Source organism: Babylonia areolata, chromosome 26 (genome assembly GCF_041734735.1).
Source record: "Babylonia areolata isolate BAREFJ2019XMU chromosome 26, ASM4173473v1, whole genome shotgun sequence".
NCBI classification, from domain to species: domain Eukaryota; kingdom Metazoa; phylum Mollusca; class Gastropoda; order Neogastropoda; family Buccinidae; genus Babylonia; species Babylonia areolata.
In genome coordinates, this window is record NC_134901.1 from 29917404 (window position 1) to 29943903 (window position 26500).

The following is a 26500-nucleotide window of genomic DNA, read 5'->3' on the forward strand; positions in this document are numbered from 1 at the left end:
TGGGCAGTGGAGTACAGGGCCTTCGTCATGCTTTTGTTCAGGTCCTCACAGGTGCCAAACATCTCCTTGAAGTCCCCCAGGTGCTGACTGAAGTAGGAACACAACTCCTCCGTGTCGATGTTGCTGCTCACAAACATGTATTGTATTGTATTGCATTGTATTGCATTCCATTGCATTGTATTATTTCACATGCCATGTGCGTGCAGCACACAGGACTTCAGTTTATCATCTCACCTAAATGACAAGACATTCACTTTGATTTTCCAGTCAAACTTGAGAGAAAGAGTGACACCGGGATTCAAACCCAGATCCTCATGGACAGTGTACTGGCAGATAAGTGTCTTAACCAGTCTGCAACATTCCTCCTATCACACAGTGTTCCGGCCTAATTGATCAATGAACTCACTTTGTGTTGTGGGTGTCGATCTCATTGAAGAGAGTCTGAAGCTCCTCTTTGCCCATCACTCCATCAGCAAAATAGGCCACAAATTCTTCCCACGAGATGAAGCCATCATCTGCACCACAAAGGACATGAATTAACTCAGTATTATTGTTCTTCATCCTGCATCACTGGCTTTCTTTAGTTACTGGAGTCAGTTCATTACCTCAACCAGTTTTTTTTTTTTTCTTTTTTTCTTTTTTTCCCCCCACTGTCACTGAATATGAATATACATTCTTTAAATAACCTCCCCTCCTTCCTCAACTCTCCCTCCAAAATCAGGATGATATACATAAATATATATAGAATCTATTATATAACATCTTGGAACTTTTAATAATAAAAAAGCATTTGAAAACGAGAAGGAAAAGAGATAGTTTTGATATTCAACGTAAGATGTCAAACAAAAAACATGCAATAACTCATCCTCTATAAATAGGGTAGATAGGCCTAACTGCAAACGATCCAGTTGGAACAACCAGCTCAACATGTGTATTGTACAGATAATAGGTTGTACAATTGTCAAAGTTAGCTCTTCTTTTTTTGAAGGTTTTCTCTGATTGGTTACACCAGGACAAGTTTGTCTATTCCTTCTTTTCAACGATTTTTCAACTGTTGAAATAGCAGGGTTGCCTGAGGGTAAATGTCAATGGGTAAGTCTAAATGTGGATGATGGGTTTGGGTACTTGTGGACAATCAAAACAGAAGCTGGTCTTAAACTCATTAGACATAACATATTATTGGAACATCACAGCACTGTTGTACTGTTGGTTTTGATCACACAAGCACACACACACACAAACACACATTTTAACACACACACCCCACACCACACACAAACACACCTATTTGAGAGCACTCAGTATCAGTGTCAGTATTAGTATCAGTAGCTCAAGGAGGCGTCACTGTGTTCGGTCAAATCCATACATGCTACACCACATCTGCCAAGCAGATGCCTGACCAGCAATGTAACCCAACATGCTTAGTCAGGCCTTGAGAAAAAAAAAAAAAATAAATAAAATAAAATAAAATAAGTAACTGTGCAGCATTGTTTGCAAATAGATTCATGTCTAAATATCCTATGGTATAATTGCAAATGACACTATTTTGTAGATTCCTGTTATGACTGATGTTCTGATCTGTCACCAACATGCTTTCTTAAATTCTTACAGCACTGGTAATGCACAATTCATTCAAAATATTTAATCAAATTAGCTATTTCAAACTGTGTCAAAGTTTAAGTCCTACTACTTGCTTCCCTTGATTTTAGGATTTGGGGAGCACATTTGTGAATTTGGTCGGCAGTGGTGCACAAAGAGAAGAAAGAGCACAGAAATAGCTGATGTTTGACTGGTTCTTGGAAACAGATATTCAATAGGGTATCAGAACAAGGTGGAAGCAGACGTTAAATCGTGAAATGCATGCGGTGAGAACGCTTCGAAGTGGGGCAGTACATGAACCATATAGAATAACACGCTGTTCACAATATGGCCTACCTACCCTACCTCTTTCCTTTGAAATTCCTGGTTATTTCTTTCACTTTCTTCACCTTTAAATATTCTTCAAGAGCACTGTCATTCTGAATGTAATTCAGCATATTTTCAATAAACATTGGGATAAATAGCTATAAAGTATATAAATTTTGAAGCACCAATACAGTATCACATCTACCTCCATTCTCTCTCTCTCCCTCACTCACTCACACACACACACACACACACACACACACACACACACACACACACACACAGAGACACACACACATCAATGTACTTGCCATTTTTATCAGCTCTTCTGAAAATCTGTGGATGAAATGTAACATGTTTAAAAGTAAAATCATAACTGCCATAAGTATAACACAAGAAAGATGAATCATAGTTACAAAACACATGCATGAGAATTAAACTTTTCAAATGAAATATACAACTGTATCATATCTTATAAATATGTGTTTGAAGCGATGAGTTTCAGAATGATTTTCAAAATGTAGAATAAATTCAACTCTGCCCTCTTCCCAGCTCCCACCCCTCCTGTGCTGCCATCTCCATGCCAGGTGGTGACCAATGGAGGAGGGGGGCGGATGGGGAGAGCAGAGAGGGGAGGGTAGAGGGCAGAGAGGAGAGGGCAGAGGAGGAAAGAGGGGGAGGACAGAGGGATGATGGCAGAGGGAAGGCAGAGAGAGGAGGGTTGAGGAGGAGGGCAGGGGGAGGGGGGGGCAGAAGGAGGGGACCGAGGGAGGAGGACATGGAGGGCAGAGGAGGAGGACAGAGAGGGGAGGGCAGAGGGGGAGGGCAGAGAGGGGAGGGCAGAGAGGGGAGGGCAGAGGGGAAGGACAGAGAGGGGAGGGCAGAGAGGGGAGGGCAGAGGGGAAGGACAGAGAGGGGAGGGCAGAGGGGGAGGGCAGAGAGGGGAGGGCAGAGAGGGGAGGGCAGAGGGGAAGGACAGAGAGGGGAGGGCAGAGGGGGAGGGCAGAGAGGGGAGGGCAGAGGAGGAGGAGAGGGGAGGGCAGAGGAGGAGGACAGAGAGGGGAGGGCAGAGGCGGAGGACAGAGAGGGGAGGGCAGAGAGGGGAGGGCAGAGGGGGAGGGCAGAGGGAGGAGGACAGAGGGGGAGGACAGAGGGAGGAGGACAGAGAGGGGAGGGCAGAGGGGGAGGACAGAGGGGGAGGACAGAGGGAGGGGTATAGAGAGGGGAGGGCAGAGGGGGAGGACAGAGGGAGGAGGACAGAGAGGGGAGGGCAGAGGGGGAGGACAGAGGGAGGGGTATAGAGAGGGGAGGGCAGAGGGGGAGGACAGAGAGGGGAGGGCAGAGGGGGAGGACAGAGGGAGGGGTATAGAGAGGGGAGGGCAGAGGGGGAGGACAGAGAGGGGAGGGCAGAGGGGGAGGACAGAGAGGACAGAGAGGGGAGGACAGAGAGGGGAGGGCAGAGGGGGAGGGCAGAGGGGGAGGACAGAGAGGGACAGAGAGGGGAGGACAGAGAGGGGAGGGCAGAGGGGGAGGGCAGAGGGGGAGGACAGAGGAGGACAGAGAGGGGAGGGCAGAGGAGGAGGACAGAGAGGGGAGGGCAGAGGGGGAGGACAGAGAGGGGAGGGCAGAGGAGGAGGACAGAGCGGGGAGGACAGAGAGGGGAGGGCAGAGGGGGAGGACAGAGAGGGGAGGACAGAGAGGGGAGGGCAGAGGGGGAGGACAGAGAGGGGAGGGCAGAGGGGGAGGACAGAGGGGAGGGCAGAGGAGGACAGAGAGGGGAGGGCAGAGGGGGAGGACAGAGAGGGGAGGGCAGAGGGGGAGGACAGAGGGGAGGGCAGAGGAGGAGGACAGAGAGGGGAGGGCAGAGGAGGAGGACAGAGAGGGGAGAGCAGAGGGGGAGGGCAGAGAGGGGAGGGCAGAGGGGGAGGGCAGAGGGGGAGGACAGAGGGGAGGGCAGAGGGGGAGGGCAGAGAGGGGAGGACAGAGAGGGGAGGGCAGAGAGGGTGGGCAGAGGGAGGACAGACATAGAAGGGCAGATGGGAAGGGCAGAGGGGGAGGGCAGAGGGAGGAGGGCAGAGAGGGGAGGCAGAGGGGGAGGGCAGAGAGGGGAGGGCAGAGAGGGGAGGGCAGAGGAGGAGGACAGAGAGGGGAGGGCAGAGGGGGAGGACAGAGAGGGGAGGGCAGAGAGGGTGGGCAGAGGGAGGACAGACATAGAAGGGCAGATGGGAAGGGCAGAGGGGGAGGGCAGAGGGAGGAGGCCAGAGAGGGGAGGGCAGAGGGAGGGGGATAGAGAGGGGAGGGCAGAGGGAGGAGGACAGAGGGGGAGGACAGAGAAGGGAGGGCAGAGGAGGACAGAGAGGGGAGGGCAGAGGGGGAGGAGAGGACAGAGGAGGACAGAGAGGGGGAGGGCAGAGAGGGGAAGGGCAGAGAGGGGAGGGCAGAGAGGGGAGGGCAGAGGGGGAGGGCAGAGAGGGGAGGGCAGAGGGAGGAGGACAGAGAGGGGAGGGCAGAGAGGGGAGGGCAGAGGGGGAGTACAGAGGGGGAGGACAGAGAGGGGAGGGCAGAGAGGGGAGGACAGAGGGAGGGGGATAGAGAGGGGAGATCAGAGGGGGAGGGCAGAGAGGGGAGGGCAGAGGGGGAGTACAGAGGGGGAGGACAGAGAGGGGAGGGCAGAGAGGGTGGACAGAGGGAGGACAGACATAGAAGGGCAGATGGGAAGGGCAGAGGGGAAGGGCAGAGGGGGAGGGCAGAGGGAGGAGGATGGAGAGGTGTGGGCAGAGGGAAGGCAGAGGGGGGAGGGATGGAGGTCACCAGTGGAGGGAGGAGGGAAGCACTGTCAGCATGCTGAGGGACCTGGATATCCAAGCACTGCAACACTGGGGGTATAATCTGCCTCTCAACTGGTTGAGGAGATGCTCCTGGAATTGCCATCTGATCTTTTACTTAGGACTTGCACCAGTTACAGGGTAAACAAAATGTGCATACAAAACATACCCTACCAATACTCTGTGACTAAGAATGGTTTTACCAGCTATGAATGCATTTGAGAAGTCTTGTTACAAAGCATTAATACAGTAATAATACAATAACAATATCAATTAAGCCACAATATGCTTTTTGTCTCACCAATGAAAACAGAACAAACAACTGTCACTTGGAAAAACTTTAACAGCCAAATGCTTAGACAATCTGACGCCAAACTCCAGCTATATACAGGCACTAAAGAATGCTGAAAACCACTACATTACCCTCCCCCCTGCCACCCCCTCCCGACCCCCACCCCTCCCCTCCCTGCCCCCAATGCAACCAGAAGTAGAAACCATACCAGACGATTGTGCACATTTTTAACTGCTTTTTTTTTCTTCTTCTTCCCCCCCCCCCCCAACATAACTCGTGATGTATGCATCCTTTGACTTATGAGTCTGGTGTGGATTCATTCCAACTTTGGGTAAAGTCCTCCCAGTTGTTGTAGCAGTTTATTGTTTAGTGTAGCTCGCAGTCTAATTAAATGTGTGCGCCTGTGTCACTATGTGTATGTGTGTGTGTGTGTGATCGTCAGTGCACTTGATGTTTTGGTGAAAGGTGTCACATTCCCTGTGCTTTGCATTCGTTTACTTTCTTTTCTTTCACAGCACAATAAACGTACGACAACACACAATCCATGGAAACTCACGTCCAGGAATATTGTCATCCCATTGCCTTTCTCAGGTGCTTCAGCAGACGCCATTTTTTATGTTGTCGACCTCTTCTCTCCAATCAAATCTCGCGAGAGCCATTCCCGTCGCCAGTGAAAACAACATGGCGACCAGTGCTGCCAGGCGGGAACCGTACATTGGGGAGAAGCGCAAGTTCTTGCGGAATGGTAAGCTGGACTTGTTCTTACGGCTTGCTTTCAATTGTTTTAATGCACTTATGCAAAGAAAAACTCTTTACAGTAGGCCTCGATTGACAGACGTTTCTTGGAAACGGAAAGAAAATGTGTTGTCACAACTGAGAACAGTTCAGTTACTCAAGGTGTCACTGTGTTCGGACAATATACGCGATATGCAGATGCCTGAGCAGCAGCGTAACCCAGCGTGGTTAGTCAGGCCTTAGGAAAAAATAGAATAAGATGCACAAATAAATGAATGGACAAATCATTAAATGATACTTAAAAAAAGAAAAGAAATGAACGTGAAAATAAAATAAGAATAAGTAAGCACATACATAAAGAAATAAGATACAGAATATATGAGTAATAATGACAATGATAATAATAATAGTAATGAATAAGGAAATATGTGTTGATAAATACACACACACAGTGACACACACACACACACATACACACGCGCGCGCGCGCGCGCACACACACACACACACACACACACACACACACACACACACAAACACATGCACAGCAGATATGCAGTCTCACAGATATGAAAGCCCAAACAAATGTACACAGGCCTAACACAAACATAAAATTACACAGGCCCCAACACACACACACACACACACACACACACACACATTCCCAATCTCCGCCCCTCCCCCCAGGGCCATACACGCACATGCATTCCAGTTTTGTTAGCCTTGGCCTGTAGTTGATCACACTCAGAACGAGTGATTGATATCACCGGAAGAGCTGGCACCGTTTGATGCCTTTGGTTGCCATTGCCTTTAAGACTGAAAGACCCTTTTTGCATGTTGAACAGTGCTTTCAGTGTGTTTTCTGAAGGTCAGCATCCTGTTGAACTGTATTCCTAGATAGTGTAGACAGTTGGCTTTTTCAATCTGAATTCCATCAAATAAGACAGCTGATGGTGATTTGCTGGCAGTTTTGTTGTTGAGGGTGAACAGCAGTGTCTGGGTTTTCATTGGATTGATTGAACATCCTGTGCCCTTGCTCAAATGGAGGATATTGTTAAGATTGAAAGTTAGATATTCTGACCACTTGGCTATTGCACTATGTTACTGTTGTCCAGGGCCATGAGACTTTAAGAAAAAAACAAATGGGTGCCTCAAGTCCCCTCTTCCCCCCTTTCAGTGTGCAACAGGTTGACCCCATTAAAATGATATAATAATCAGTAAGTATTCTTTGCAATATTCTGTAATAGTTTTTATAGTCATTTGCAGATCAAGTGTGATTTGTAGTCTCACAAAAGCTGTTTGATTCTCACTTTTGGAACCATGCTAAAGAAATGAAAAATTTAAAAAAGATTTCACACTGTATCACAAAACACCTGTCACAAAGAGCACTGCAGTTCATTAGATAGGTCAGCACTTGTATCAGATTACTTGTCAGGTGGCCAGCAGTCATGACCTTTGCCCTTATATCAGCAGTCTTTTCCTGCTTGACTTGATCTTGAACAATAGGCAGACAGCCAAGTTGTACACATGTTCATATAGAAGATGAAAACTGGTGTGAAAGATTGATTGCATTTTGTGCTGCATCTATAGAAGGTGAAAACTTGTGTGAAAGATTGATTGCATTTTGTGCTGCATCTATAGAAGGTGAAAACTTGTGTGAAAGATTGATTGCATTTTGTGCTGCATCTATAGAAGGTGAAAACTGGTGTGAAAGATTGATTGCATTTTGTGCTGCATCTATAGAAGATGAAAACTATGAAATTGGTGTGAAAGTTTGACTGCATTTTGTGCTGTACCAATAGAAGATTAAAACTATAAAGTGGTGTGAAAGATTGATTGCATGTTGTACTCTACCAATAAAAGATTACAACTATAAAAGTGGTGTGAAAGATTGACTGCATGTTGTGCTGTACAGCAGACTCTAGACATGGGGAAGGGAAGAAAGTCAGTGCATGTTCCTTAATCCGGCATTCTGGTCAATTTGTTCTTTAATCTGCATTGTTTTAGAAATTATAAACATAAGAAAGATAACATTCACACACACACACACACACACACACACACACACAAACACACACATGCCAGCTCATACATGAACACAAGCTTACTGACAGATCTTTCTCTTAAGTTGGATATACTTAGTAGAATTAAAAGCAATCGATTACAAGTGTTTGAAATTCAGTTCTTCAAATTTGAAATATTCAGTAAGCTCACAAAAACATTATGCAGATGTTCACTAATACATATTGATGTGAAGTCCTTTGGATGTTGCAGGGTTTGGGGTGTATGTGTATGAAAACCATTTCTTCAGATATGAAGGTGAATGGAAGAATGGCAAGAAGCATGGTAAGTACAATGTAAATTTACTTCGTTGACTGGATATTGCTTAACCCTTTGACTGACAGAACTGTTTGTGATTTTTGCAAAATGATCACCAGGCTCTTTAAAAAAATCACAAAACACTGAATAATGCTCAAAAGTATGTAAAAGATATACATGTTTTCTTGAAGTTGAAGGAAAATGAATGGAGAATATCATTATCATGAGTTCAGTGTTGACAGGATGGGATTACTTCCAGTCATGGGAAGATAACTCAGATTTTTAGGAAAAAAACCCCAACTTTGTGAATATTTTGGGGGGGAAAAGAAGAAAATTCAAGTTTGTTCATTTTATGGGTGAAAATGGTGCTAAGATATTGGCAAATGTATTAGATGCAACAATCAAGTGAAATTATGTTGTTTTCCTCCACATTCATGTTGTTTTAAATATAAACAATAAACATAGACACTCACATACACCCATACACACACCCTCCCACCCAAAAACCCACAAACACTATCACACAATATGACAACATAAAAGCTCATTGTAAACAATATTTCAGCTTGAAGATTTCATCTGGAGGGTTTCACAGTAAATAAAAACCCAAAAATGAAGATTTCACTCTAAAACATTGGGTTTTTCTAAACCCACTTCTAACACAACCCCTTCCTGTTGATGTACCTTGTAGCATGAAATCATCATCAGGATAACCAGAATCACTTCAGTTGATCAACAACAACATTACTTTTGTTTTCTATCACATTTTCGTAGCTGCTATTGTCAACGTTGTGAGGAAAATCAAACAAAATCTAGCCACCTCTTCTGTTCCAAACATCCTGGCAGCCATGTTGACATGCTTAACAGCTTTTTGCTTTAAAAAAAAATGCACATACACACACACACACACACACACACACACAAAAGCATCAAAATTGAACTAAACTTGCTGAGATATTGCTTTGAACACCCATCAAAGCAGAAATAAAACAGCAACTGTTGTCATGGTATCTGATCACTGCGCAGGCCATGGCAAGCTGGTGATGAAAGATGGGACATACTATGAGGGTCAGTTCATCGATGGGGAAATCAATGGTCATGGCACCAAGTTTTTCTCTGGAACAAACTGCATATACACTGGACAGTTCGTCAACGGAGAAATGCACGGTCATGGTGTCATGCAGTATGCTGATGGGAGTGTCTACGAGGGCCAGTGGGTGAAGAACAAAAAGCAAGGTAAGGAAGAACCAGTGTTTATGATGTGAAGTGATGTTTAGGAAGAACCAGTGTTTATGATGTGAAGTGATGTTTACTGCAGAAGAGAATTAGTGTGTGAAAACAAAAAGCAAGGTTAGGAAGAACCAGTGTTTATGATGTGAAGTGATGTTTACTGCAGAAGAGAATTAGTGTGTGAAAACAAAAAGCAAGGTTAGGAAGAACCAGTATGTACACAGTGTGAAGTGATGTTTACTGCAGAAGGTCAGTGGGTTTGGAAGTGTTTTATATGGTACATGAATGGGTGTGAGTTTGGAAGTGATTTAAGTTCTATATGGTATATGAATGTGAGTTTGGAAGTGATTTAAAATCTGTATGATATATGAATTGGTGTTGGTTCAGAAGTGATTTAAGTTCTATTTGGTATATGAATGGGTGTTAGTTCAGAAGTGATTTAAATTCTATATGGTATATGAATTGGTGTTAATTTCAGTTCTATATAGTATATGAATGGGTGTGAGTTCAGAAGTGATTCAAGTTTTATATGGTATATGAGTTGGTGTTAGTTCGGAAGTAATTTCAGTTCTGTATAGTATATGAATGGGTGTGAGTTCAGAAGTGACTTAAGTTCTAAAAAGTGTATGAATGGGTTTGAGTTTGAAAGTGATTTTAATTCTAACCAGTGTATGAATTTGGAAGTGAAGGATTGTGCTATTTATGTGTTGATGTGCATTCTGTGCAAACCTTCCCCCAAATGCTTGATGTTTTCTGACCAATGTGCAGGATTTGGTACTCTACGAACTTCCCCCAAAGAAGTCTACAAAGGACAGTTTGACCATCATCACCGAAATGGAGAAGGGTGTCAGACGTATGAGTGAGTTTTTTGTTTTGTTTTGTTTGTTTGTTTTTTTAAATACTTTTTTCTAAATTTTGAGTTGAACATGGGATATTATAGCAGTAGTTCATCCCCGCATTCTTTCCCTTTACACTGCTACAAAGGAAGAAAGAAAAAAAAAACATTATGTGCAACATTCTTTCCATCTACTTTGTCGATGAAATGTCTGTATAGCACAAAGGAATAAAGAAGAAGAAAAAATGTTATGGGGTAATATTTCAGACTGATGTTATATTCTGTTGTGCCAGCGGGCTTTGAAATATTCAATTTAAAATAAGTCTACATATACTTAATGAAACTTTAAAAGTGGGTTCCAGAAAAGAAAAGTTAATGTCTCATTGAACATAATAGTCCTTTTTTTTCTGTGTTAATGAGTAGAATCTCATAAGCATATATGTGGTTTTTTAAGCTTTTTATTAAGTGAACTTTTTGAAAGTATAGTAACTGTTTTGAAAACCATAGTTGATTTCCAGACCATTCAAGGCAAGACGAGAAATCCTTTATCAAGGATAATAGATAAACAAGAACATACTTATTTTTAATCCAGCCTTGCTAAAAGGAATGAGGCACAGAAGGTTATTTTGTAGTTAATAGCCGTGATCTGAAAAATGCTTTTCTCTGTATCACTCAAACCTCTTCTTTATTCTTGCTTTTCTGTTTTCATTATATGTTTCTTTTTTTCTTCTCAGAACTGCCATACCCAAAAGATTATCAAGACATTACATTTTTACATAAAATGTAAATTTATTAGGCCAGTGTGGTATCCAATCTTTCTTTTTTACTATTTTCCATACATTATTCAGTTTGACTTTCTGGCAGTTAATAGTTTCCTCTGCCACCCTTTCATCCCACAGACATTTTATTTAGTTTGACTTTATCGCTGTTGGTAGTCTCCTCTTCTGCCCTTTCACCCCATTGACGTTTCTCTCCCCTTCTTCCCCCATCAACCCCAACCACAAAAGTCACATTTTTGGCTTTAGAGTGTGTGTGTGAGAGTTTGATTGTTGTGCTTTTTAATTTTTGGATTATCTAGTTGTTCGTTGTTGTGTAAAAAAAAAAAAAAAAAAAGGATTTAATGATTAACTTGTTTTTGGTTTATTAATTTCTGCTTGTCTCAAGGGGGAAACACATCCTCAGGTACAAAATCTCAACTTTTTTTTTCTTTTTATTTCATGCTTCTGTAGTCTTTGATCTGATTGTCTTCTGTCTCCTTATGGCTTCTTCCAGATTTATTAGTGTGTGATTGTATCTGTAATGTATTCTTTGAAATTCTAGCCCAGTATCTTTTATATATTTTATGGCTTTTGTTGTTACATGTTTCTGAATTCTAACCATAATTTCTAAATGCTGAAGAGTGGAACATGTATTCAAAGTAGTTTGAATTGACCATTCTAACTTCAGATAAACTTTGTCAATTAATCATGTGTAACACATTCTTTGAAATTCTAGCCCAGTACCTTTTATATATCTTATGGCTTCTGTTGTTACATGTTTCTGATTTCTAACCATGATTTCTAAATGCTGAAGGAGGGAATATACATTTAAAGTAGTTTGTATTGACCATTGTGGCTTCGGAATCATTGTATCTGTAACACATTGTTTGAGATTCTAGTCCAGTATCTTCTTTTTTTTTCTTCTTTTTTTTTTGTAGCTTCTACTCTGACATGTTTCTGAATTCTAACAATGATTTCTTCTCAGGGAAAGAATGTATGTTTAAAGAAGATTGTGTATACTGATAGTTCTAACAAGCGCTCAGTTTTTGTTGTGTCTCATATCAGTTGTTGCTATTTTGCTTGCAAAAATATTAACCTTTTATGATAGATTTGGCTTCCAGCAAAACAGTTGCTTTTTTTTTCTTCATGAATACAGTACTGCATGCAGATGTGAAAGAGCATGTGATATTTGTTTTAAGTGTTTGAAGCAGCAGTTATGTATTGAACTAATCTAAAATAATCATTACTTTTTTTGTTAATATAGAAACAGGCTTTATTAAAGAGGTTTTATTAACTTAGTCGTCAGAAACACAGGTCATGTACTTGTCGGATACACCACAGGTCATGTACTTGTGATGTCAGATGCACAGGTCATGTACTTGTGTTGTCAGATACACAGGTCATGTACTTGTAATGTCAGATACATGGGTCATGTACTTGTGATGTCAGATACACAGGTCATGTACTTGTGATGTCAGATGGTCATGTACTTGTGTTGTCAGATACATGGGTCATGTACTTGTGATGTCAGATATACAGGTCATGTACTTGTGTTGTCAGATACACAGGTCATGTAGTTGTGATGTCAGATACATGACCTGTGATGTCAGATACACAGGTCATGTACTTGTGATGTCAGATACATGGGTCATGTACTTGTGATGTCAGATACACAGGTCATGTACTTGTGATGTCAGATACACAGGTCATGTACTTGTGATGTCAGATACACAGGTCATGTTCTTGTGTTGTCAGATACACAGGTGGTGTTCCAGTGTTGCATGTTCTTTTTCTTTTGTGGGTTGCAACTCACACATTCTTTGAAAAAAAAAAAAGTTGTAACTTTCGTGTTTGCTGGTATCAGTTATTTTTTTTGGATTTTTTAACGTGTGTGGTGATTCTGCTCTACCATTTAGGCAGCCACATTCTGTGTTCAGGGCTGTACATGTGTAGTGATTCTGCTCCATTAGTTAGGCAGCCACAATACACACACATACACACACACACACACACACACACACACACACACACACACACACACACACAACCCCTCCACAAACACACCACGGCTACATCCAGCACCACACTGTCTATCTATTCACTTCCAAGAGGAAATGGAGGGCCAGTTGTGTTGCTGTGGGTGTGGCTTATGCAGAATAGTGTTACACAGCACATGAAAACCCAGTTTAAGTCACAGCCAGCTATTCTCAGCTATGTACAAAAACACGTCATCAGGGTCAAAATAATGAATATCAAGATTTTCACGAATTTCACACCTCTGAGGTGTTATCTTTTCTGTTGGTAAACTATAGTATTTTTAATGTTTTCAGGTGCATACGCTGCCCACATTCATGTCAAGTTGCAATATTCAGTAAATTCAGGCTATTCTGAAATTATATCAACCGATGATGTGGCAATACACTAAATGACTGCGGTTAGTAAATGTTATTTTAATTAGGAATCTAAAGCTGAAGTTCAAAAGATCAATCAGATTACGGGACACATTTTTTTTGTTCAAACACTAATGAGGCCTTTATCTCTCATTTGAACATTGACTGCTCTTTCTGGGCATGACATCACTCCTCCACTCGCCATTCTTGACTTCGTTTGAGACACAGAAGGAAAATATGAATTTCCCCGTGCTTTTTTCATTTTGAAATTTATAATTTACTTAATTCTGAATCTTTTGACACCACGTACATGTTCTGATAATTCTTGTTCAAAAGTTGCAAGTCAGCAAATGTATGTTTTTTTCATGAGCCAATTTCTCCATTCATTCTTTTTGAGCACGCCAGCTTTGAAAAAATTATAGAAAAAAGCCCCGTGATACATCAGTCCTGTTTTCTGTATGTCAGTCTGTGATTTTTTTAAACTTTCTGAAAGTACACAAATGTCAAAATTCTGATTATAGCTGGGTTTTTGCATGCTGCGTCACAAGAGACATGGTCATTGTATCATATAACCTTATGTGACCATTCTGTGGCGATGGGTGATCTTTTCAAAATTATTGCACTCTTCTTTTTCTTTAACAAAACATGCACTAAATGCAGTTTTCTCTTTTTTTTTCCGTTGATGACATTTGATACAAAGAGAAATATCAATATCCTGTTTTAAGCGTGTCCTTGGCATGGCATCTAGAATAAAGGTCAAAGTCAATACGGGAAAATTTTCAGTACAAAAATGTGTGCATGCATACACATGTTTATGTGTGTCAGCAAAGGTCAGTATCTGAGCTTTGAAGTCCTGGAGGGAGGTGAAAAGATGTGTGTGTGTGTGTGTGTGTGTGTGTGTGTGTGTGACTCTGTGTATGTGTCTGTATTGTATTGTATTTATATTGTGGATGTTGTATATATTTTAACCTTATTCACACATTTTATTTCATCATGGTGTGCTTTTTTGTTTCTTTTCATTTGTATGTGCAAATGTAATCTGTACTGTATTTGATGCTGAACTGGACGTGTGTCTTATGGTCATTTTTATTTAACCCCTTGACTGCTGCTGATAAGGATGTACATCAATAAAGTGCTTTCATTTGACTGGGATCAGACAGAGCTTACAGGTCAGGATGTCGGTGAAGGGCTGTCACCTCACTGAGATAAGACAGAGCTTACAGGTCAGGATGTCGGTGAAGGGCTGTCACCTCACTGAGATAAGACAGAGCTTACAGGTCAGGATGTCGGTGAAGGGCTGTCACCTCACTGAGATAAGACAGAGCTTACGGGTCAGGATGTCGGTGAAGGGCTGTCACCTCACTGAGATAAGACAGAGCTTACGGGTCAGGATGTCGGTCAAGGGCTGTCACCTCACTGAGATAAGACAGAGCTTACAGGTCAGGATGTCAGTGAAGGGCTGTCACCTCACTGAGATACGACAGAGCTTACAGGTCAGGATGTCGGTGAAGGGCTGTCACCTCACTGAGATAAGACAGAGCTTACAGGTCAGGATGTCGGTGAAGGGCTGTCACCTCACTGAGATAAGACAGAGCTTACGGGTCAGGATGTCGGTGAAGGGCTGTCACCTCACTGAGATAAGACAGAGCTTACGGGTCAGGATGTCGGTGAAGGGCTGTCACCTCACTGAGATAAGACAGAGCTTACAGGTCGGGATGTCAGTGAAGGGCTGTCACTTCACTGAGATAAGACAGAGTTTACAGGTCAGGATGTCAGTGAAGAGCTGTTGCTTCACTGAGATAAGACAGAGTTTACAGGTCAGGATGTCAGTGAAGGGTTGTCACCTCACTGAGATAAGACAGCTTACAGGTCCGGATGTCAGTGAAGGGCTGTCACTTCACTGAGATAAGACAGAGCTTACAGGTCAGGATGTCAGTGAAGAGCTGTCACTTCACTGAGATAAGACAGAGCTTACAGGTCAGGATGTCAGTGAAGAGCTGTCGCTTCACTGAGATAAGACAGAGTTTACAGGTCAGGATGTCAGTGAAGGGTTGTCACCTCACTGAGATAAGACAGAGCTTACAGATCAGGATGTCAGTGATGGGGCTGTCACCTTGCTTAGGCAAGGCAGAGCTTACAGGTCAGAATGTCAGTCATCATTCTTAATCTGGACTTGTTCCCCTTGGGATTGCATTACGTTTCAGTCCCACCATTGATAACAACACAAAAAGCAGTGACTGCAGTTCAGGCTTATGCCTGACTGGTCTCATTTCACCAGATTCAGCAGTCAAAAGGTTAAATGATTATTTTTGTCATCCGGCCATTTGTTTGGTTCTTGTTTTCTTTCCTCTTGCTTTATTGTGGTTTGGAGTGGCCAAGATCAGACATTGATCCTTGGAACTTCTGTCACATACTACCTCAGCCATTTTCTTTGGACTGTTCACATTTGGAGTTAGTGTAAATGTTTGTTTTTCTTGTGTTATTTCTTTGTGCATATGTGTATGTATGTGTGTAATATTTATATATAGAGAAATAAAGAGATATGGAGAGAGAGAGAGAGAGAGAGAGAGAGAGAGAGATAATGACAAATGTGTAAAGCAAAAATGTATATCAATATCAAGTAGTATTTTTTGTAAAATGTCATGATATATACAAATTATGCATGTATGTATATATATGTTGTTGTTTTGTTGTTGTTTTTTGACAGGATTGTGTTCAGCAAAAATATACATATCTGTAACAAGTGTTGTGTTTTTTGTTTGTTTTTATTTTCCAACTCACTATGTAAGTGTAGACATTGGATATTTAGTGTTTACTGTTAATGAGATGAGTATTATCCTAAAACTTTTCTAAGGACTCCATTGAATGTGCAAAAAGTGGGGATCATGTGGATCACTTTGGTTACCAGGCACTGTGTTCTCTGTTTCTGTCTCTCTGTCTCCCTCTCTGTCTGTGTCTCTCTCTATTTTTGTTTCTTTCTTTCAATATATATTTATATATTTACCGTTGTTCAGGTTTCAGAGTTTGTCGACAAATGTACATACTTTCAGCACATTATTTTTGTTTTGCATGATCTGTGTGCTAAGACTGTTGGTGGTGATGTGTGCAGTAATGGAGACTGGTATGAAGGATACTGGGTGATGGACAAACGACATGGTCACGGAGAACTACATTGTGCAGATGGAACATTATATGTGGTCAGTAAGCCTCCACCCTCCCTTCTTACTTTGTTTGAAGTATGTGAAGCTTCTTGAGGATTCCATTCTGCAAGACTCCCATGATAGTTAACCCTTTCTGTGCTGTAGGGATTACAGCCTATGCAGCCCTCCCTGCCTGAGAAATTCTACCAGCAAGTTTTGGATGATTTCAAAACTAAAAGAATGACAATTCACACGGATCTTTGATAGATCACCTCACATGTCGGTGTTTACAATGATGGTAATATTGTCAGAATCAAAAGCACTGTGGTACTTGCTGAGCTGTGGAACATGCTTTCTCACAGTTCCATGCTTTTCTTTTACAATGTGAGAACTACAATAAAGAAAGAAAACTTGGCATCAGAATGAACCACACTTTCTAGTAATCCTATTGTGTCCTCTCGCAGTGTGGAATGTGAGCAAGCTGTGTGGGCCTACAGGTTGACCTGTCTGCCCTGATGAACATGGTTGTGTGTTCTGTATAATTATCTGTATTCTGTGCTCAGGGCCAGAATCCAGTTGGATATACTTATGCTGTGTGCAGGGCCAGTTGGCTATGATATGCTGTGTGCAGGGCCTGTTGGACAAACATATGCTGTGTGCAGGGCCAGTTGGCTATACATATGCTGTGTGCAGGGCCTGTTGGACAAGCATATGCTGTGTGCAGGGCCAGTTGTATATACTTATGCTGTGTGCAGGGCTTGTTGGACAAACATATGCCGTGTGCAGGGCCAGTTGGACATACATATGCTGTGTGCAGGGCCAGTTTGCAGAGGACATGTACCATGGGGAAGGCAAGATGCAGCATGCATCAGGCATGCTGTACGTGGGGGAGTGGCTGCACGGCTTCCCATCACGCCTGGCCACCAAGCTGGTCATCGCTGTTGAGGAGTCGCCCCTGATCATCCGCCAGGGGCAGCCCTTCAAGATTGCTGTCACCTGCCAGGACGATGACGGCTTTGAAGTGGAGGAGGGTGAGGGGACAGTTTTCACTCTTTTACTGCCAAGTTTCTGGGTGAAAAACACCCCCAGCACCAAAGGTTTTAGACTCAACACTCTCAGAACATGATCTGGTTCAGGTCAGAACAACACAGTGGACCTGTCACTTCAAACTCTTAAAATCTTCAACATCCGTTTTTCAAAAAAGTTCTGACAAGAAACCTAATTCATCACCAGAATCATCGTCATCCATTTTTCAAAGAAGTTCTGATAAAAAAAAAACCCTAATTCATTGCCAGAATCATTGTCATCCGTTTTTCAAAGAAGTTCTGACAAAAAATCTTCTAATCCATTGCTGGAATTATTACTCAGGAAGAATTGTAAATCTCGGCAAACTGTAGGTGCCTAATCTTGACTTGCGTCCAAAATTCACTGCACCGAACTGGAGGAAACTCCCACAGAATCATTCCAGGCTCCCATATGAAGCCACACCCAGGTTTGTCTGTCGCAGTCCAAGTGTAGGCAGCCCACAGGGAACCATCGATGTAAGGTTCCCAAGAGGCCACTTACCAGAGGAGACCCTGCACTACTGTTCAGTCACTTAGGTGTTGTTCGATAGTGCCTGATGCAACATACTTAGGACACCATATACTAAACCTCCTACTGAGGACAATAATGTCTTGGTCATGGAGCCAGACTGAGTGAACAACCCCCACCCCACCATCCCTGAGTGGAGCCCACCACCACAATCTTCCAACAACAGTCTCCCATGATAGATACTTGCAGTCTTGGTCAACAATTTGAGCAACACACCTGATGGCACATCCATGAAGTGGGTGATACTCGACTGTGTGGTCCCAGTCTTCCCTTTTAAGTCCACAGCATACTCAACTCTGCGTAGGAGCTGGCCGCTGGCCGAAACCCCCCTACCTCCACTGGGATTGGAACCTGCATCCAACAGTTACCACTTGGCCACAGAGCCTGGTGTATGTGTATAGGTTTTACTCAGTGCTGGTATAGGTTATAAAGGTGAGAGAGTCCGGTCAGGGCAACTTTGTGAGGGTAAGGATTAGGGCTTTCATTTGGTGCCTTCTTTATTTTTTTCTTTGTTTTTAAGGAGGGGATTCTCTTTTTCAGAGAATGGGACTAAGGCTGTAAAACTGAGGATATATATATCACATAATATGTGTGTGTGCGTGTATGTGTGTGTGTGTGTGTGTATGTATATATGTCTGTGTGTGAATTTGACATGTGTGGCAAAATGAAGGAGACATGTCAGATGGATGGGGGTTAAGATGGTTCTCAGGGGGCAAAAAGGGGGTGTGTGTGGAGTGGGGGAGGGGGGGCAGGGGCTTCAGCCGCTGATTGTGTTGTTCAATACTGTGTATGTAGAAAATTAAATAATGAAAGATTTTTTGTTAACTCTGTGTTTGTGAAAAATGGAATATATTTTTTTTAAAAAACACACAAAAATCCACTGTATGTGTGTACATGTTGCTGTTTCTGTTGGCCCACTGAGGTCATCAGTTATAATCACAAGTCTTGTGTCAATTCAGATGTGCTCTACCTGTGATTGGTTGTGTCCAGATCAAGGAAGAGAAATCCAGGTGACTGCTGGCTTCAAGTACTTCCCCCCAAAGCAGGGCTCCATGCTGTTTGACATGATTGAGGACGTGGAGGAGAAACCTATTCCCACACCCTTGTATGTGAATTGGTGTGGGGGGTGGGAGGGGGGTTGTGTAGTGATCTAGGTTTGTTTTATCATTAACTGTTCAACATGATTGAGGATGTAGTGGAGAAACCTGTACCCACACCCTTGTGTGTGACTGGAGGGGGTGGGGGGGTGTAGTGATCTTGGTTTGTTTTAGAGTTAACTGTGGAGTTTGGCCAGCACTAAGATTGCAGCAACCCTAGAAATAACTCTGGCACCACTGGACAAGGAAAGTAAACAACCATCCCTTCCCATGCTGACAGCACCACTCTGTGTGTGTCTGCCTCTGTTCCTTTCCTTGCATGAAGTGACCACTCACTGCACTTCCACCTGACTGAGTGAAGACCTCTGTGCTGTCGTCTGTAGCTGGATGGAATGAAGTGTTTCAAAGTCCAGCCAGTGTTCTGTCCGGATGTCATGAAGGAACTTTACAAATCAACAATAACAATATTATTATTACAGGTGGGTGACGAGAGGTTGAGGCACTAAGACCACCCCCCATGCCTCTTTATTCAGTTGATGTGTACTGTTTATGCCTCACTGTGTGAGAAAAGCATGGTGGCCATTTTGAAAATGTACCAGAGAGAATGATAAGGTTGCAAGGTGAGGGGAGTGGAGGTGTAAACAGTGTAGGGAGGGGTGGACACTGTTGGAAAAGCCTTTGTGACAACACACATCTCTGATGATAAGTTCAGTTGTGAGTAGTCATGAGTCAATCTTACAGGTTACGATAACAATGGACATCTACATCCTGTTTTTATAACTGTGAACCATGAACTGGTAAATTACTGTCAGTTTATACAGTTTGCTGCCTGCACCATAGTGACTATTTATTGTAATTATTGGTGATCATTGTTGGTGATGCTGACTTGACTGAATGTCAAATGTTATTTCTCATGACATGCTAAATGTGGGCTCATTGCTTGGCTTGTATCATAAGCTTACAGCTGGGCCAACAATGAGAGCTGTGTGATCAATGGTTTCTCCATTGCAGTGGAAAGTCTTTAGTCTTTTGTGAAGGACTAGGACTCCCGAGTTGAAGGCAAGATTGCACTGGCTCTAAAAGTTTGCAACCTTGGGGCCTAGATGGCCTTTTGGGATTATCCCAATGCCAACTGAGCTAAAACCCTCTTGGCTGAGAGAGTAGGGATGTAACTTGAGCTAGAAACTCCACTGTAAGTCTGGACAGCAGTTGCCTCCTCTGCTGTTCTGGTTGTCATAGTTTGACATAACTGACTAGCATACAGTTGAATGTGGATTATATTACATTGATTGTGAGACGAATAGAACTTTCTGTGTAAGGAAAAAAAGAAAAGAAAAGAAAATGAAAGGGGCAGTGTGAATTGTGTGCAGTGGCTACGAGGTCGTGTCCTACCCCCTCACTGATCAGCTCTCCGAGGAAGAGGTGCTGGCCGAGGATGAGAAAGGGGAGAAGGGAGGAAAGGATGAGGATGGAGGTGGGTGTAGGTGTGGAAGGGGGGTGTCGGTTTTTCAGAAAGGTGTTGTAGTTGCTGTTTTCTGGCTGAACTTGTGGTGTCAGGTATTTTGTGCTGTTTCTGTTTTATGCACAAAGAGAAAAAACATAGATTTTAGACAAGACTTTATGACAGAGATCTGTATATGGATGCATACGTGTGTGTGTGTGTGTGTGTGGGTGCATGTGTGTGTGTGTGTACATAACTATGAAATTCCTGAAACTTAATGTGATATGGAAATTACCAGTGTTTGTGGATCAAAAGATTTTCTCTATTTTATTTGCATTTGATACATTTCATATTTAATTCCCTTCATGCCATAGGCTTTGCTTTCCCTTATGTAAGGATCATTTATCTATAAACAATCAAGTTTCATTCATTCATTCATCCCCCTGAAAAAAACAACTGGTGAATGGCAATGTTCCCCAGATTTGCTCACCCTTGTGTAAAGATCATTGTATGATAAACAGTCAAGTTTCATTCATTCATTCATCCCCATAGAAAACTAAATGACTGGTGAACGGCGATGTTACCCAGAGGACAAAGGAGAAGGGGAGGGAGAAGGAGAGGCTCCGGAGCCAGCGGAGGGTGGAGAGGGGGGGGAGGAGGAGGGAAAGGAGGCAGGGGGGCAGGCTGCCCTCAAGGAGGAGGAGGAGGTGGCACCGGCAGCTGAAGCATCAGCACCTGCAGGACCTGCTGGCTCCAACCCCCCCTCCCCCATACAGGATCCCAACCAGGACACCATGCCAGGTGAGAGATATGGATAGATACACCATGCCAGGTGAGAGACATGGATAGATACACCATGCCAGGTGAGAGATATGGATAGATACACCATGCCAGGTGAGAGATACGGATAGATACACCATGCCAGGTGAGAGATACGGATAGATACACCATGCCAGGTGAGAGATACGGATAGATACACCATGCCAGGTGAGAGACATGGATAGATACACCATGCCAGGTGAGAGACATGGATAGATACACCATGCCAGGTGAGAGATACGGATAGATACACCATGCCAGGTGAGAGACATGGATAGATACACCATGCCAGGTGAGAGATACGGATAGATACACCATGCCAGGTGAGAGACATGGATAGATACACCATGCCAGGTGAGAGACATGGATAGATACACCATGCCAGGTGAGAGACATGGATAGATACACCATGCCAGGTGAGAGATATGGATAGATACACCATGCCAGGTGAGAGATATGGATAGATACACCATGCCAGGTGAGAGATATGGATAGATACACCATGCCAGGTGAGAGACATGGATAGATACTGTCCTACTGTCCTGCTATGATTGTTTTATGAGCTGTACATTTTGTTTGAAGCTGTCTAAATGTTTTATGGGATGTACATTTTGTGTGAAGCTGTCTAAATGTTTTATGAGATGTACATTTTGTGTGAAGCTGTCTAAATGTTTTATGAGCTGTACACCTTGTGTGAAGCTGTCTAAATGTTTTCTGAGCTGTACACCTTGTGTGAAGCTGTCTAAATGTTTTGTGAGCTGTACACCTTGTGTGAAGCTGTCTAAATGTTTTCTGAGCTGTACACCTTGTGTGAAGCTGTCTAAATGTTTTCTGAGCTGTACACCTTGTGTGAAGCTGTCTAAATGTTTTCTGAGCTCATTTTGTGTTTCTCTTTGCGGTGTACAGAGCCCAACCCGACACAGCGAACCCTGACCCCTGTGGAGGCCACGCCCCTCCCTCCCCCCGTGGCCACCAAAAGGACAGAGGGAGGGGGTGTAGAGTGGGAGAACCTGCAGTTGTCTCCCCCGCCCCCCCTTTACCGCCCCTTCGTCGCCATGGACGAGGAGAAGAAGTCGAACAAGAAGATGTCCCTCAAGGACAAGTTTGGTGAGCCATCTTGTTGCTTTCTTTGTTCATTGTTTCCGTTTTTTGTTGTTGAAGATCTTAGAATGTGTGTGTGTATGTGTGTGTGTGTGTGTGTGTGTGTGTGTATTTTTTTTAACATATTAGTTTTACTTAACCCCTATGCCGCTTAAGTGGAATCAGAAAGAAAGAGGTGTGTTTTGAAAGACTGTTAGCACTGAACTGGGGAATCAGAAAGAAAGAGGTGTGTTTTGAGAGACTGTTAACACTGAACTGGGGAATCAGAAAGAAAGAGGTGTGTTTTGAGAGACTGTTAGCACTGAACTGGGGAATCAGAAAGAAAGAGGTGTGTTTTGAGAGACTGTTAACACTGAACTGGGGAATCAGAAAGAAAGAGGTGTGTTTTGAGAGACTGTTAGCACTGAACTGGGGAATCAGAAAGAAAGAGGTGTGTTTTGAGAGACTGTTAACACTGAACTGGGGAATCAGAAAGAAAGAGGTGTGTTTTGAGAGACTGTTAGCACTGAACTGGGGAATCAGAAAGAAGAGGTGTGTTTTGAGAGACTGTTAACTCTGAACTGGGGAATCAGAAAGAAAGAGGTGTGTTTTGAGAGACTGTTAACACTGAACTGGGGAATCAGAAAGAAAGAGGTGTGTTTTGAGAGACTGTTAACTCTGAACTGGGGAATCAGAAAGAAAGAGGTGTATTTTGAGAGACTGTTAGCACTGAACTGGGGAATCAGAAAGAGGTGTGTTTTGAGAGACTGTTAACTCTGAACTGGGGAATCAGAAAGAAAGAGGTGTGTTTTGAGAGACTGTTAACACTGAACTGGGGAATCAGAAAGAAAGAGGTGTGTTTTGAGAGACTGTTAACTCTGAACTGGGGAATCAGAAAGAAAGAGGTGTATTTTGAGAGACTGTTAAATCTGAACTGGGGAATCAGAAAGAAAGAGGTGTATTTTGAGAGACTGTTAACTCTGAACTGGGGAATCAGAAAGAAAGAGGTGTGTTTTGAGAGACTGTTAACACTGAACTGGAGAATCAGAAGGAAAGAGGTGTGTTTTAAGAGACTGTTAGCACTGAACTGGGGAATCAGAAAGAAAGAAGTGTTTTGAGAGACTGTTAGCACTGAACTCAAGAATCAGAAAGAGGTGTGTTTTGAGATACTGTTACACTGAACTGGGGAATCAGAAAGAAAGAGGTGTGTTTTGAGAGACTGTTAACTCTGAACTGGGGAATCAGAAAGAGGTGTGTTTTGAGAGACTGTTACCACTGAACTGGGGAATCAGAAAGAAAGAGGTGTGTTTTGAGAGACTGTTAACACTGAACTGGGGAATCAGAAAGAAAGAGGTGTGTTTTGAGAGACTGTTAACACTGAACTGGGGAATCAGAAAGAAAGAGGTATATTTTGAGAGACTGCTAGCACTGAACTGGAGAATCAGAAAGAGGTGTGTTTTAAGAGACTGTTAGCACTGAACTGGGGAATAAGAAAGAAAGGGGTGTGTTTTGAGAGATTGTTAACACTGAACTGGGGAATCAGAAAGAAAGAGGTGTGTTTTGAGAGACTGTTAACTCTGAACTGGGGAATAAGAAAGAAAGAGGTGTGTTTTGAGAGACTGTTAGCACTGAACTTGGGAATCAGAAAGAAAGAGGTGTGTTTTGAGAGACTGTTAACACTGAACTGGGGAATCAGAAATAAAGAGGTGTGTTTTGAGAGACTGTTAACTCTGAACTGGGGAATAAGAAAGAAAGAGGTGTGTTTTGAGAGACTGTTACCACTGAACTGGGGAATCAGAAAGAAAGAGGTGTGTTTTGAGAGACTGTTAACACTGAACTGGGGAATCAGAAAGAAAGAGGTGTGTTTTGAGAGACTGTTAACACTGAACTGGGGAATCAGAAAGAGGTGTGTTTTGAGAGACTGTTAACTCTGAACTGGGGAATCAGAAAGAAAGAGGTGTGTTTTGAGAGACTGTTAACACTGAACTGGGGAATCAGAAAGAAAGAGGTGTGTTTTGAGAGACTGTTAACTCTGAACTGGGGAATCAGAAAGAGGTGTATTTTGAGAGACTGTTAGCACTGAACTGGGGAATCAGAAAGAAAGAGGTGTGTTTTGAGAGACTGTTAGCACTGAACTGGGGAATCAGAAAGAAAGAGGTGTGTTTTGAGAGACTGTTAACACTGAACTGGGGAATCAGAAGAAGAGGTGTGTTTTGAGAGACTGTTAGCACTGAACTGGGGAATCAGAAAGAAAGAGGTGTGTTTTGAGAGACTGTTAACACAGAACTGGGGAATCAGAAATAAAGAGGTGTGTTTTGAGAGACTGTTAACTCTGAACTGGGGAATCAGAAAGAAAGACTGTGTTTTGAGAGACTGTTAACACTGAACTGGGGAATCAGACAGAAAGAGGTGTGTTTTGAGAGACTGTTAACACTGAACTGGGGAATCAGAAAGAAAGAGGTGTATTTTGAGAGACTGTTAGCACTGAACTGGGGAATCAGAAAGAGGTGTGTTTTGAGAGACTGTTAACTCTGAACTGGGGAATCAGAAAGAAAGAGGTGTGTTTTGAGAGACTGTTAACACTGAACTGGGGAATCAGAAAGAAAGAGGTGTGTTTTGAGAGACTGTTAGCACTGAACTGGGGAATCAGAAAGAAAGAGGTGTGTTTTGAGAGACTGTTAACACTGAACTGGGGAATTAGAAAGAAAGAGGTGTATTTTGAGAGACTGTTAACACTGAACTGGGGAATCAGAAAGAACTGTGTTTTGAGAGACTGTTAACACTGAACTGGGGAATCAGAAAGAACTGTGTTTTGAGAGACTGTTAACTCTGAACTGGGGAATCAGAAAGAAAGAGGTGTATTTTGAGAGACTGTTAGCACTGAACTGTGGAATCAGAAAGAGGTGTGTTCTGAGAGACTGTTAACTCTGGACTAGGGAATCAGAAAGAGGTGTGTTCTGAGAGACTGTTAACTCTGGACTAGGGAATCAGAAAGAGGTGTGTTCTGAGAGACTGTTAACTCTGGACTAGGGAATCAGAAAGAAAGGGATGTGTTTTAAGAGACTGTTAACTCTGGACTAGGGAATCAGAAAGATGTGTGTTCTGAGAGACTGTTAACTCTGGACTAGGGAATCAGAAAGATGTGTGTTCTGAGAGACTGTTAACTCTGGACTAGGGAATCAGAAAGAGGTGTGTTTTGAGAGACTGTTAACTCTGGACTAGGGAATCAGAAAGAAAGGGATGTGTTTTAAGAGACTGTTAACTCTGAACTGGGGAATCAGAAAGAGGTGTGTTTCGGGGGACTGTTAACACTGAAGTGGGGAATGCACATACCACTGTGTCAAGATTGGAGAATGAGCACTGGCCTTGGGATGTTTTGTTTCTTCAAGGAATTATCAGCACTGTAGAAGTTGTGTTATTTACGCCTTGCTTTTCTTCCCTCCACAGGCAGCGCCATTCAAAAAATGCAGGGTAAAGTGTGCTCACAGTGTGCGTTATGCGTGTTGGAAACAGCACAGTTATGTTTGTTGTGAGCACAAAAATTGAAACATTCAATGCGTCATTTAAACATTGCCGGATAAAGTGTGCTCCTCTTGATGTGTGTGTCATGTGTGTGGGAAACAACACAATATGTTTGTTGTGAGCACAGAATTAAAACACTCACTGCATTATCGTCATCATCAGTTAATAGACCTGAAGAAGAGTGTGAACTAGAGAGGGTTTATAAATCTTAAAAGGTAATAAAAGAGGATGATGCAAAGGTAATGGAGTAAAGTATTGATATATAGTCTGTTCTAGTTTGCATAGTGTTGAAAACGTTAATGTATGCAGGAGTATGTCTGACATAAACATATAATAGTGTTGAAAATGTTAATGTATGCAGGGTATATCAGACATAAACATATAGTGTTGAAAATGTTAATGAATGCAGGAGTACATTAGACATAAAGATATAGTGTTGAAAACGTTAATGTATGCAGGAATATATCAGACATAAAGATATAGTGTTGAAAACGTTAATGTATGCAGGAATATATCAGA

At 42.7% G+C, this 26500-nt stretch overlaps 2 protein-coding genes across 3 annotated transcripts in view; one reads left to right on the plus strand and one right to left on the minus strand.

Annotated features, from left to right (window-relative positions):
- The window catches only part of LOC143300687 (N-terminal EF-hand calcium-binding protein 1-like), a 28879-nt gene extending 23167 nt beyond the window's left edge, over positions 1-5712 (minus strand). The window contains exons 1-4 of one of the 2 annotated variants that reach the window (XM_076614535.1): positions 5579-5712; positions 2217-2241; positions 407-515; positions 1-123 (exon numbers count right to left, since the gene is read on the minus strand). The exon at positions 1-123 is cut by the window's left edge and continues 1 nt beyond it. In XM_076614535.1, the coding sequence (XP_076470650.1) occupies positions 1-123; positions 407-515; positions 2217-2241; positions 5579-5632 (311 nt within the window). In that variant the 5' untranslated portion in view covers positions 5633-5712. The remainder of the gene's footprint in view (positions 124-406; positions 516-2216; positions 2242-5578) is intronic. The other variant, XM_076614536.1, reaches the window with a different exon arrangement.
- Positions 5695-26500, plus strand: part of LOC143300288 (uncharacterized) — a 69557-nt gene continuing 48751 nt past the window's right edge. The window contains exons 1-11 of the mRNA XM_076613883.1: positions 5695-5767; positions 8032-8103; positions 9103-9312; positions 10075-10165; positions 11306-11323; positions 16399-16486; positions 17247-17460; positions 19013-19127; positions 20490-20593; positions 21149-21361; positions 22286-22486. Of these exons, the coding sequence (XP_076469998.1) occupies positions 5704-5767; positions 8032-8103; positions 9103-9312; positions 10075-10165; positions 11306-11323; positions 16399-16486; positions 17247-17460; positions 19013-19127; positions 20490-20593; positions 21149-21361; positions 22286-22486 (1390 nt within the window). The 5' untranslated portion in view covers positions 5695-5703. The remainder of the gene's footprint in view (positions 5768-8031; positions 8104-9102; positions 9313-10074; positions 10166-11305; positions 11324-16398; positions 16487-17246; positions 17461-19012; positions 19128-20489; positions 20594-21148; positions 21362-22285; positions 22487-26500) is intronic.